Source organism: Chenopodium quinoa, unplaced genomic scaffold (genome assembly GCF_001683475.1).
Source record: "Chenopodium quinoa cultivar QQ74 unplaced genomic scaffold, ASM168347v1, whole genome shotgun sequence".
Classification (NCBI taxonomy): Eukaryota; Viridiplantae; Streptophyta; class Magnoliopsida; order Caryophyllales; family Amaranthaceae; genus Chenopodium; species Chenopodium quinoa.
The window spans coordinates 4,597,939-4,611,137 of record NW_018742651.1 but is presented as its reverse complement, the minus strand read 5'-3'; the positions used below and the strand labels follow the sequence as shown (position 1 = coordinate 4,611,137).

The 13,199-nt window shown below is 37.1% G+C and overlaps 1 protein-coding gene across 1 annotated transcript; it reads left to right on the top strand.

Moving 5' to 3' along the window:
• The first annotated feature begins 3,385 nt into the window (after positions 1-3,385).
• LOC110722191 (serine/threonine-protein phosphatase 7 long form homolog) lies at positions 3,386-4,507 on the top strand. The gene is made up of 2 exons (XM_021901458.1): positions 3,386-3,476; positions 4,017-4,507. The coding sequence occupies exons 1-2, from the start codon at positions 3,386-3,388 to the stop codon at positions 4,505-4,507; spliced, it is 582 nt and encodes a 193-aa protein (XP_021757150.1).
• The last annotated feature ends 8,692 nt before the right edge of the window (positions 4,508-13,199 follow it).

The following is a 13,199-nucleotide window of genomic DNA, read 5'->3' as shown; positions in this document are numbered from 1 at the left end:
ATTATATTCCCACCGTACCGTCCACGTCACCGGTTCAGAGAAATTAATTTTTTTACAGGTTTATTAGAAAACCGCTACTTCAAGTAGCGGTTTCTAATTTAAAACCGCTACTTGAAGTAGCAGTTATTTTATCAATAAACCGCTACTTGAAGTAGCGGTTTTGTATAAAGTAAGTTTTGTTAAACAAAATTACTTTTTACTTCCTCTAGTAAACAAGTCACGAAAAATTAAAAAAAAAAAAGTTTGAACAACCATCTGCGAAGTTGCGAGGGACCCCCAGCCGCTCACCGCTGTCTCCGTACCCACCACCACAAATCGCCGACGCCGAGTTTCAGAGAATTGTCTTCAAGTGTACGACGCTCAATTGTTTTTGAATTTTGGTATGTATTTAAGCAGTTGAATTACTTTGAATGCCCTAATTTTATTTTAATTCAATTATCAAATTTATTTGTTGTTTTATTGTTAATCTATGCTATATTCATACTGTTTGACAATTTGTGATTACTTTGGGTAGTTTTAGTGTTGAAGTTAGAAATTATTGAACTTTTTTGCTGCTATTGTTTTCTTTTTCAATTGAAGTATTGTTGATGTTAGAAAAACGCAATGGGTATTCTGAATAATGGGGAATAATAGTTTGAATTAGTCTTGGGTTGGGTGTTCTTATTTGTAGATTAGTGTTGTTAATTTAAAATTAATCATTGTTAGAGTATGTATACTAGCAACCTCTATCAATTACAACATGGGACCATATGCATACTACTTAAATACATACTTTTGTACCTATATAATATCATATTCTTTTAATTTGTTGGGACCATTGACTTTTAATTGTATCATATTCTATTCTTGATTTGAGTCACTTTATGGAAAAAGAAAACAAATCTGTAACTTGTAGTTGTTGATTTGGACTATGTGTTTTTCCTTGGTGAACTAGTTATTTGGTTTTGTTGTAGCTGCTATAGCAGCACTATCAAACTTGTGGTGGATGATTTAGTATTAATATAAGTCTCCTTTTCTCTAAAAAAAAAATAGTTGTTGATTTGAGCAGAGTTAGTTTTGTGGCTTGTTAATTCTAAAGTGTATGCTAAGCTTATAGTCTGGATGGAGTTTATGTCAGAACAAAATAGACATGGAGCAAAGAAGGTTAAAGGCTTAAAGCAATGTTTTATGAACTAATTCATGAAAGGGATACATAATGCTCTAGTAGATATAATTCCTTAAAGTGTTTATTATTTCTATTTAGAATAATTGTACTAATTATGTTGTTATCAAATATTACATTGCAAAACTAATGCCTTTGAATAATTCCGTTGTTATCTAGAACAAAATATGGAGGTACCAAAAAACTATCCTCTTTATTGCTATTAGGGTGGGGAAATTATTCAGAAAGAAGGTGATGTAGCTTATAGGGGAGGAAATCAAAATTTTATTTTTGTTAATCCGGAGATGACATATTCACAAGTTTTGACCAAGGTATATGAGGAGTTGAGTATTGATCCTAGATTTGTGGAGTTGAAGGTGGTTATGAGGTATCCTATGAGTGGGGCATATGTCGCAATTCCTTTGAATGACGATAATGCTATTAAAGCTATGTGGATTGCTATGACTCAGACATCTTCTGTTGCAATGCAATTGTACATTGAACAAGTTCCAAAGCAATCAGTTGTGCAAACTGATATTGGTTCCTTTCTTGAAATGGATTCCTCTTGTAGCATGGAGCAACTTATTCCCCTTACTTATCAAAGTGGGGGGATGGGGTCATTCACAAGAATGCTTGTTGACGATCAATATGTCACTGAACATCTTTCGGAGATTAGGTCTCCAACATCATCACCAACCGTTGGAGCCTCAACAAGCACACAACAACAATGCATTCTTGATTCTCTTGACCCAAACAATGTTGATGTTTTTGGGGACGTTGAGATGAATGATAGTGACGAAGATGATGATGAAGATATAATAGAATCTCGTGATAAAGCGATCAAAGAAAGTGCTCCCATGCAAGATTTCAATGAAGTGTCACAAGTTGATACACTTTTGAATAACTCTTTGATGATTTGGGTGAGAAATGAGACATACAATACCGAGGGAGAATTTGAGGTTGAACAACAGTTTGACTCATTGCAACAATTGAAGGATGATGTGAAGTCGTACTCAATAGCTAGAAATCAAACAATTCGAGTTGTTGAGTCAGAGCCAGAGAAATATGTTGTTGAGTGTAAGATGAAAGCACAATGTAGTTGCTCGTGGAGGCTTCGAGGAGTAAAAGATCCAACACTTCCCACTTTCAAAATTGTTCGATACAACAACCCTCATGCAAGTAATTGTGTTGGTGACATTTACTCGGTGGATCATAAACTACTCACTTTTGACTTTGTTTGCAATTCTCTTTTAGATGTCATTCGTGTTGACCCTTCATTGAAAATCAAGACAATAGTGCAACTTTTGAAAGAGAAGTTTTAGTTTTCGATAACATACAAGATAGCATGGCTTGCAAAGGAAAAGGCAATAAAAGTCATTTATGGGGATTGGGAGAGTTCATATCAAGAGTTGCCTAAGTTCATGCAAGCATTGAGGGAATCAAAGCCTGGGACCGTGGTAGAGTGGAAGCTAATACCGACTACAAATCAATCGATGTATTTTTTCCAACGAGTTTTTTGGGCGCTCAGGCCATCGATTGAAGGATTTCGTCATTGTAGGCCCCTCATCAACATCGATGGGACTCGTTTATATGGAAAATTTAAAGGATCTCTACTAATTTCTATGGGAACTAATGCCAATTTTCAACTATTCCCCGTTGCATTTTTCTGTTGTCGAAGGAGAAAACAATGATAGTTGGTCTTGGTTCATGGCTTGTATTAGAGCTAGGGTACTGATAGGGAAGGGCTTTGTGTCATATCTGATTGGCATGCTGGGATCTTAGCAGCAATGGAAGAGGTTGGTAGCGGTTAGGAGCAGCCTTATGCGTACCACAAATATTGCACCCGACACTTAGCTTCCAATGTGAACAACAAATTTAAAAGTGTTGTTGTGAAGAACCTTTTTGGGAAAGCGGCCGATGCAAGACAGAAACATAAGTTTGATTACTTTATGGGTAGAATCGGTGCTTGAATGTTGAGGCTTGTCGTTACTTGATGGAGATTCCATACCATAAGTGGTCCATCCACCATGATGGTAGTTTTAGATTTGGCGTGAAAACTACTAACATGTCAGAAGTTTTAACGGGGTCTTAAAAGGGGCTCGATGTCTACCGATAACCGCCTTAGTACAAATGACCTTCCATCGAGTTAACTCCTACTTCGCAACTAGACGTAGTAGGGGTAAAAAGAGGCTTGATGAAGGCCATGAGTTTTCTTAGAAGGCAACAAAGACAATAGAGGCCAACATGGAGAAAGTTATGCATCATCGGGTTGAAGGTTATGATTTTGACGTAGGGTTGTATCAAGTTACTACTGGTCGTGGGAGTAGAAAGGCGGGTAAAGGAGGGAAAACTCATATTGTGAATTTGTTTCGGAAAACTTGTACTTGTGAAAAGTTGAAAATATACAAGTTGCCATGCTCTCATGTACTAGCAGCTTGTCGACAACGAAGCCTTTCACATTTTGAGTTTGTTAACTCTTCTTTCAAGACGACCAAATAAAGACTTTCATACTTGAAATGTTTCTTTCCTGTTCCTGATCCTTGTCATTGGACCCCATATAATGGACCAATAGTTTTAGCTAATCCGGATCTAAAAAGAGGCCTAGGTCGACGTTCAACTAGAATTCGTAATGAAATGGATGAGCGTCCCTATATTGTCAAGAAGGCATGTAGTATTTGTCGAAGACAAGGACATAACAAAAAGACATGTCCCACAATTACTAGTAGTGTTGGATCATCTGGGTAATGTTGCCTAGTTATTGTTGAATTGTGTTATACATGCTTATTACTTTTATGATTTTATTATTTATTCATGTCATATTATTTTTTTTTTCCTCACACATGCTAACATAATTAAATGTTGTATTTATTTGCAGTTCTCATGGAGCTGGTGATTCGACAAGGACCAATTGATCCATCAGTGTTAAGGTTGCAAACTTCCCATAGGAGTCACGATGTTTGGAGTAGCATAGAAGATAAAGTTTTGTCGGTTAGAGAGCATGTATTCGGCTTAGCACGTGATTGGAAGGTAGATGGTGAGGTATTAGATTATGTGAAGCGTGTTGGATTCTATGGTGTGCACAGGCTAGCTGGTGGTGGGATTTTATTGGACCGTTCTCTAATTACGGCGTTGGTTGAGAGATGTAGACATGAGACACATACTTTTCATCTTGTGGTAGGAGAGGCCACTATTACTTTACAGGATGTTGCAGTTTTGCTAGGCTTGAGAGTCCATGGTCCACCGGTCACTGGTCCACCTCCACGTGAGAGTTGGCATGATATCTTTGAGGAGTTACTTGGAGTTCGACCCGGTCTTGATGAGAAGGGGAAGCCTTATTTAGAAGGATCTACTTTGAAGTTAATGTGACTGAGACGACATTTCTCGGTGGTACCACAAGGAGCGGATGACATGGTGATTCAGCAATATAGTCGAGCTTACATTTTAGCTCTCATGGGTTCCATCCTCTTCTCCGATAAGAGTGGCGACGCTGTGTCACTCTACTATCTCCCATTACTCAGAGATTGGGAGACAACTTCGACCTACAGTTGGGGGAGTGCAACTCTTGCTTTTTTGTATCGTCAGTTGTGTCGAGCATGTCATAGAGGAGCATGTCAGATTGGAGGTGCACTCATCCTCGTGCAGTTGTGGTCATGGGAGCACATTTGCATTGGTCGACCCTACGTACGGGGGGCTCGTGACCCACCTCATGAGGACCTTCAGGAGGAGGGAGACATTTTAGGGACACAACATGTGCGAGGTGTTGACTCCCTTGCGTGCAGGTAGTGTATTGTTTGACTTTTTCTTAAAAGATGGAATTTAATAAATAAGTAATTTAATTATGTAATTTAAAGTTGGCTTCATGTACACCTTTCGTGTGCACATACATCATCTAGAATTTCATATTATCGAGATGCTTTTGACCATCAGCGTGAGGACCAGGTACAATAAGTTGTTCAATATCTCCTTATTTGTTAAAATTCACGTATTATAGATATGCCAATTTATTACTAATAACAATCATGTGTTGTGAAACAGATGGTTTGGCAGCCATGCACCGAGGCTGTGATGGAGCGACTACCAGATATTTGTCGCTCTGACACTCATATTTGGCGTACACGATCCCCATTAATTTGCTTTGATGTCGTTGAGTTACATGTACCAGACAGAGTCATGTGTCAGTTCAAGTTAGAGAAATTTATCCCATAGGGAGTTGACACAGGTGATACTCTACACAAGAAGGATCGGAGGGGACAGAGTAACTGGGAGTCTCGACATTCCACACATGTGCAGGAATGGAGCCGACGAGAGGCATTGGTTGTTCAGGGTAATCCGTTTACCTAATCTTCGTCACCAGTTATGACAGAGTACCTAGCTTGGTATCGTCGTATCACCAGGCTTATTATTACTCCGCCTTCACAGTCTCGTCCACCGAATCATTACCAGCCATCCACCTCCGACCTCTTACTCGTATGAACTTCATTTCATTTTTATTCCAATGTAATTGTTTAGTTGTTTAATTCATTGTACTGACATTGGATGTTTAATGTAGGCTCATGCTGTTGCTGAAATGCACGCGAGGCTATGTAGAGCTACAAAGACCATTTCTGATTTGCCAGCAGACAAGGCTTTACCTTTTGCCATAGAGACCATACAAAGTCTTACTACATTTTATGGCCAGAGCTTATCTAGGGTTGGACATTCACGCCTTATTGAGCAACCTCAAGTGTCATCTTCTTCTATGCACACTCAACCGATCAGACCACCACCTCATCAAGTGGTCAAACTTCACGTGCCTTTCGTGCACCCCTCCTATTGTGCGGCCTCCCTTACGTACTCCAGTTCCTACTGTGAGACCTACACTTCGTACTCCTTCTCCTCTTATGCGTCCTCCCTCACGTACTCCTCCTCCTTCTATTCATCCCCCTTCCCCTCCGCCACCCCTTATAACACCTACATCAACCACTTCATTCTACACCACAACATACTATTGTCACATCTCCTCCACTAGTGCATCGCCATTATGACAGAGTTCGACGCCGAGGTAATACTTACTCTCGGGGTGGAGTTTCTCTACATGACATTCCAGAGGACGGGTCTACTTTGCCATCTTCATCATCACCTCTTGGGAAGAAGCAACGTACAAGTTAGGTGTAAATATTGAGATTGTTTTGCTAACATTATTATACATATTTTGCAAATGTTGATTGATTGGAATTTGGTTAATGGACTTTGCTTGTAAAGTTACTTGAATTATGATTGGATTTTAGATCAAACAATGCTTGTTGATAATTTATTATAGTGTATTATGCAATTACAGACTTCATTTTTAAAATGTATTCAGTAGAAACCGCCACTTGAAGTGGCGGTTTTTAATAAAGAAAACCGCCACTTGAAGTAGCGGTTTTACTTCCAAAACCGCTACTTCAAGTAGCGGTTTACTTTATTAAAAACCGCTAGTTCAAGTGGCGGTTTACTTAATTAAAAACCGCTACTTCAAGTGGCGGTTTTCTTTATTAAAAACCGCTACTTCAAGTAGCGGTTTGTCACTGAACCGGTAAAAAAAAAAATCGGTCTGCTTGAACTTGCTTGCGTGGACGGTAATGTGGGAATAACAAAAAAAGGGACTGTATTTAGGGAATTGGAGTTTTCCCAACATTATTGTGGGAAAGAGCTCAATTTTTATACAAATTAAAAGGTAAACAAAGTCAAAGAGATCTATTAGTACATATAACCGTTCTCTTAAGTATTAACATTCCACTAAATCTTCAATATTTGCTTTCTTTAAATTACTAAGTGCTTATAATTTTATTAAAAAAGTAATACTCCGTCCGTGTTTTTTTAAGTGTGACACTTACCAAATCTGGTCGTGTTTTAAAAAGTATTACACTTTCTTTTTTTTGGCAAAAAGCTACATTAAAATATTATATCTCTCTCCTCTCATGGTCCCCACCCAAACCCACTACTACTTTTTATATTATTTCTCTCCCCTCATATTCATTACTTTTCAATAAACTATTAACCCCACCATCTTTCTTTTACAATTTTTTAATGTTCCAACTTCCCCACTTATCTCTTATTCTATTTAAGTCAATTAAATTGTCTAAAACTATGTATCGGTCAAATTGTAACACTACAAAAAACACGGAGGGAATAATCTTAATCGGTCAATGTTATTGGTTTACTTGGTTAGCATTATAGGGGTTATTTCGTCAGTGTTATAGGGGTTACTCGGTCAATGTTACAAGGATTATTTAGTGTTATAGGGATTACTTGGTCGGTTATTTCGTCAATGTTATAGGGATTACTCGATTAGTGTTATAAGGATCAATGACACACATAAGACAAGTGGTTCCATAATTGTCTTATAAATTTATAATTCTATTATCATAATATTCGTTACTTCAAAATAAATCCATTTATTTTGAAGATTGAATTTGAAAAATTAAATTAAGATCCGCCAAAATTTGAAGACTAAATTCATATTGATCTCTCTTCTAGCTAAAATTAAAGACATTTAAATCACAACTTATTTTAGAAATTTCATCCAACAATATGAAAATAGGTACAAGTCCAAATTGATTTCTTCTAATTGCTCTTACCATGATACTTGTGCCACTTTCAACAACTACCAACCTAAACTCTTTCTTAAAACCACCCACATATCTTTATGAGTGGTATTACTATTTTTTTATTTACAAGTATGTCTGTCAAGTAATTTTTTATCTATGAGTAGAAAATTCAAACAAACTACTTCACACATATTTTAGATAGAAGGGTTTATCTTAAAATTCAACAAACAACCCGGGCATCGCACGGGCGCAAAACTAATTGTAACATAAGAAAGGGAAATTTTAAGTTCATCTCTAAGATAAACCATTATTTTAACTTTTTAAATAGTAAAAGTGAGTTAATAAAGTGGTACATAAATAAATGTACGATCTATAAAATAATGAGAGGAGATAATCTGAACTCATAATCTCAGGGAAATTTTGCAAATTGCACTCATTTAAAAAAAATTACAAATTGCAGCCCAAAAATTATTAAAAATTGTAAATTACAACTCAACTCAATTTTTTCATCAATTTGCGTGTCGAAAAATGTTTGATTAAGGTTTTAGCAGCCATTTTAGACCTTAAGAGCTCAAATTGAGCTTGAAATTGGCAAAAAATTAACATAATTGCCTTTTTTTACAAGGATAAAATAGTTGCCCACAAATCGATACATTTTTGTTACGCAAAATGAGACACTTACGTTATTATTTTGCCAATTCTGAGCTCATTTCAGTCCCTTAAAACCTAAAATGACCCCTAGAACTTTGAACGACATTTTTGACACGCAAATCGATGAAAAATTTGAATTAGACTGCAATTTACAGTAAATAACAACTTTTGGGCTGCAATTTGCAATTTACAATGATCTATCCATGTTGCGATTTACAATTTAAAAAACGAAAGAAAAAATAATTAAAAAAAAAAAAACAAAAACCAACCCAGCTACCTCTTCCTCTCTTCACCCACTATGAAACCCTACGCCAACCCCCAAAACCACCAGCTACCGGCCGCCACCTCCCTAATCCCCCGAAAATGGCCGGTCGACCCTCCCAACCCCCAAAAAGCACACATCCAATCCACCTCAACCCCCAAAAAACACACAGTCGATCCACCTCGATCAACACCGACCCCTAAACCACTCTCCTCCCATCGCTCCCCCTTCGCCGAAAAAAAAATCGATCAATGCCGCTCCTCATCCCTTCCTACACCCTTGAAATCGCCCTGGAGGCTGAATTGGATTAGGGAAGAGAGGAGGGTCGTTTTCGATGGTGGGAAGATAGTCTTCGACGATCAAATTCGGTGATTTGGGAGTGGGAGTTTTCAACGGTTGAATTCGATGGTTTTAGGGGGGGGAATGGGCTGGCTAAAGTGGTTTTTGTGGTTAGGAAGGGTCGGCCGACCACTTCTAGGGTTAAGGGAGACGACCATCCATTCCCCGACGAGCTAGGGGTTGGCCCTAGTGTTTGCGGTGGCGTAAGAGGAGGGGGTGGTGGCTGTGATTTATTCTTTTTTTCTTTACTTTTTTAATTTAGATCATTCATGTGCTAAAATGTGTATCGGTTACCTGTTATAGCAAGTCATTGACTTGGTGTTGACCGAAAGGGACTATTAGAGGCAAACTCAGGGCATAGTTAAATAATTATAAAAATAAACCTTAGTTGAGATTATTAGAAGTAAATCGGCAATAGTTGGGATTAAGAAGTGTTTTTTTTTTTTCAAAAAATTATGGTAACAATGATATTAAAAAAAAAAGACTTTGTAGAAAAATGATGTTATTATTCTTCCATTGATCAAGAATTTTGATTTTCGAAAAGTATCATGATCATCCAATAAAAAGGCTTCATTTTTTTTTTCAAATGAATAGTTTGAAGACCTATTGATTCTACAAACGGATTGTAGAGTTGATCATTTGGGCCTTTCAATTCATAAATGCAGATCTTGGACTAAATAGAGATATTCACGAAATTAGACAAAAAAAGAAACAACTTGGACAAAAAGAAAAGCAGCTTGGTCAAAAAGAACCGAAGTGACTTAGACAAATCGTTTTTGTCAACAACCTCCGACCAATATGAGAAGTAGATTCATCTATTCACGTAATCGTAATAGCGGTGGTCTAGCGAGTACCAACCTGATTTTTTTATAATTATTATTTTTACAAGCACTTGCTTAAGTAGGCATAATGTGGTGTCATAGAGGGTTGTTAGGGTGTACAGTGGACCAAAGAAAGAAAATAAATACCAGTATAAAACTTAGAGCCTTTTGAAATCGATAAAAGGGGATATTATGTGTCCAATTTTTTTTCAATAAAATTACTAGTGATGGTGAAAATGATGGTGGGGTTCCAAGAAGGGAGAGATGTATGGATGACTTCCATGAGGCTATGGATGGTATATTGGTTAGTGACTTGGGATATAGAGGAAGCATTTACACTTGGCAACATGGTCTTTCGGAAGATATTGTGATTCGTGAAAGGCTTGATTGATTTATTGCTTGTGGTAAATGGTGTAATTTGTTTCCTTGGCACGAGGTTAGACATTTCTCGATCAACGTTAATAGGCTGGACCACGTGCCTATTATACTTTAATCCCAAAAGTGAGAATAGGAAGAATAAGTGCATACTTAAGTTTAAGGCTCTTTGGCTATGAAAGTCGGAATGTGAGAAGGTTATTAAGGATGCATGGAGGGGTTATGGGCATGAACACTACTAAAATTCGGTCAAATTGCGACCGTTTTTCTACTACCATCACTAAAACAGTCGCAAAATTTGAAATCTGCGACCGGTTTTAATGCGATCGCAAAATTGCGACTGTTTTTAGAACAGCACAGATTTGCGATCGTTTTTGGGTATTAAACGGTCGCAAATATATTTAATTTTTTTTAAAAATTAAATACATGTGAAAAATAATTCAAAATTAAATTAATTCTTTTATGACAGCTTATAAGGTCGCAAATTTTGAAAACTGTGACCGTTTCAATGACGGTAGTATTTTGCGACGGCGAAAAGAATAAAACGGGTGCACCCTAACCTAGTTTCTTGAAGCGCCACTCCTTTCTCCTCTTTCCTTTCTCTTTCTTCTCATGTTTCTCCACTTCTTTTCTCATCTCTTTCTCTTTCCTCATTTCAACTCCTTCTCTTTCTTTTCTCATGCCCCCATCTCCTTCTCTTTTCGTTCTCCTTCTATTTCCTTTGTCTTTCTTTATGTTCTCCACTTCTTCATTATTTCTTTTTCTTAAATTTTCGTCATTAAACGAATAGTGGTCTAGAGACTTTCGTCAACAAACGAAGTTTGGTGTTCATGGTCAAACTCGACCAATAAAATTCTAGATCTGAAGTTTTTGTGGTCGAATTTAACCATGTAAATCTAAAGAGGAAGAGGTATCATGTTAGTTTGGTTTTGTACGATTTTTTTTCTATTTTGTTTGAGTTTTGGTTCAAATTTGTTAATTTTGGGTTTGATATTAAGTTTTCATTGATTTTGTTCGAGTTTTCATGAAATTTATACATATTTTGTTCAAATTTCTTTGTTTTTGGGTTTGGTTTTGAGTTCTCATTAACTTTGTTAGAATTTTGTAGGGTTGTGGGTTTTTTTTAGATCTGTATTTTGTGGGTTTTTTTTTTAGGTTTTTTAGATCTATTTTATGAGTTTTCATGTTCGAATGTTGATAATATTTTTTTTATTTATGTTTATTTTGGGTTTAATTTCGTTTTAATTTTTTTGTTAGTTTTTGAGTTTTATTTTTGTTTAATTTGAGTTTTATTTTCGTTTTGATTTTGTGGTTTGTTTTTGGTGGGTAATTTTATGGGGTTTTACTGTTAATTTTGATTTAAGTTTTGAATTCTAGTTTTTTGGGTTAAGATTGACGGTGGTGGTGCGTGGGTAGAGGTGGTTTTGGGTGGGAGGTTGGCAGTGGTGGTGCGTGGGTAGAGGTGGTTTTGGGTGGGAGGTTGTGGTGGGTACGATGTGATGCAGGGTTTTGGTAGTTTGTTTATGTTATTTATTTTTTTATAATATTTTAGCGACCGCCTATAGCCGTCGCAAATGTCAGTTTTTGTGACCGCTGCTCTACCGGTCGCAATTATTTATATTTGCGACCGTCTTACTACTAGTCCTTAAAAAAAAACGGTCGCAATTATTTTGCGACAGTCAACCGGTCGTAATATTGTTTTTTTGCGACCATGCAAATAGCGACCACCGCTATACGATCGTTAACAGTCGCAATTATGTTAGCGACCGTTTGTGGCGGTCGCAAAAAGCTTAATTTTTAGTAGTGGAACTTGCTCATGTCAAAGTAGTTGTTTGTGCCAATGAGTTGAGTAAGCAGGCAGCCACCACTTTTGGTGCAATAAAAAAGAAAATAAAGTCTGATGAAGAAAGGTTTAAGAAGGTACACCAATGTGTGATGGATTATAATGTTGAGGAACAATGTAGGACGATCGGGAATAAACTTGATGAATTGCATATGCTTGAAGAGATGAGTCTTATTGGTATGCTTGGGCTAGAACAAATAAATTGCGAGATGGGGATCAAAATACATCTTACTTTCACCATAAGGCGAGCCATCGTAAAAAGCGCAACACTATTGATGGTTTGGAGGATGCGGCTGGTGAATGGATTGATGAGCCTAAGGGAATTGAAAAGATTGTGGTTAACTATTTCAAAAAGTGGTTCACATTAGAGGGTCCTACAGGTTTTGATGAAGCGTTATGTGGAGTTAAGCACCTTGTTTTAGAGAATATGAACATCGAGTTGATGGTATAAACGCTCTTTTCTTTTGGCATATTATTTGTGGTGATTTTTCTGCTTTTGTCTTGAACCGGTGGAAGGGGGATATTGACATTCTAGAGATAAGTAATACTTGCATTGTATTAATTCCAAAATGTGATTCCCTTTCGGAAGATTACTGTGTTTCGTCCCATAAGCCTATGCAATGTGATGTATAAGATCATATCTAAAACTCTTGCTAATCGAATGAAACCAATGTTGAAGCAAATTATCTCACCTTATTATAGTGCTTTTGTTCCGGGTCGGTTAATTATCGAAAATGCTCTTGTTGCTTTTGAGGTGTTTCATGCAATGAAAAGAAGAGGCAGTGGCGGACCTGGGCTTGTGCCTGGTGGGTCAAGTGACCCACCAGGGCCCAAAAAAAATTCTAAGTTTTCTTTTTTTTTTTTAAAAAAAAATAAAAAAAAAATAAAAAATTCTAACTTCAGCCTGTTCCCCTTTCACCTTCTCCTCGCCGCAGCTGCAACAACATTTCGCGTTCCCCTTTCATTCTCCCTCCTCATTCACTAATGGTCATGGTGGTCGTGAGAGATAACGACTGTGTGGTTTGATTTCTAGGATTTTTTTTGGTGTTCATGGTATGAGCTTCTTTAAACTTTCCCCTTTAAATTTCAAATTTAAGGTTTCTTTGCATAATTACTAGTTCAAATCTTTGATTTTTTTTCGATTTCTAGGGTTTCGATTTGTAACTGTTGGTGGTGGTGGAGAGCAGCGATGGTGAGG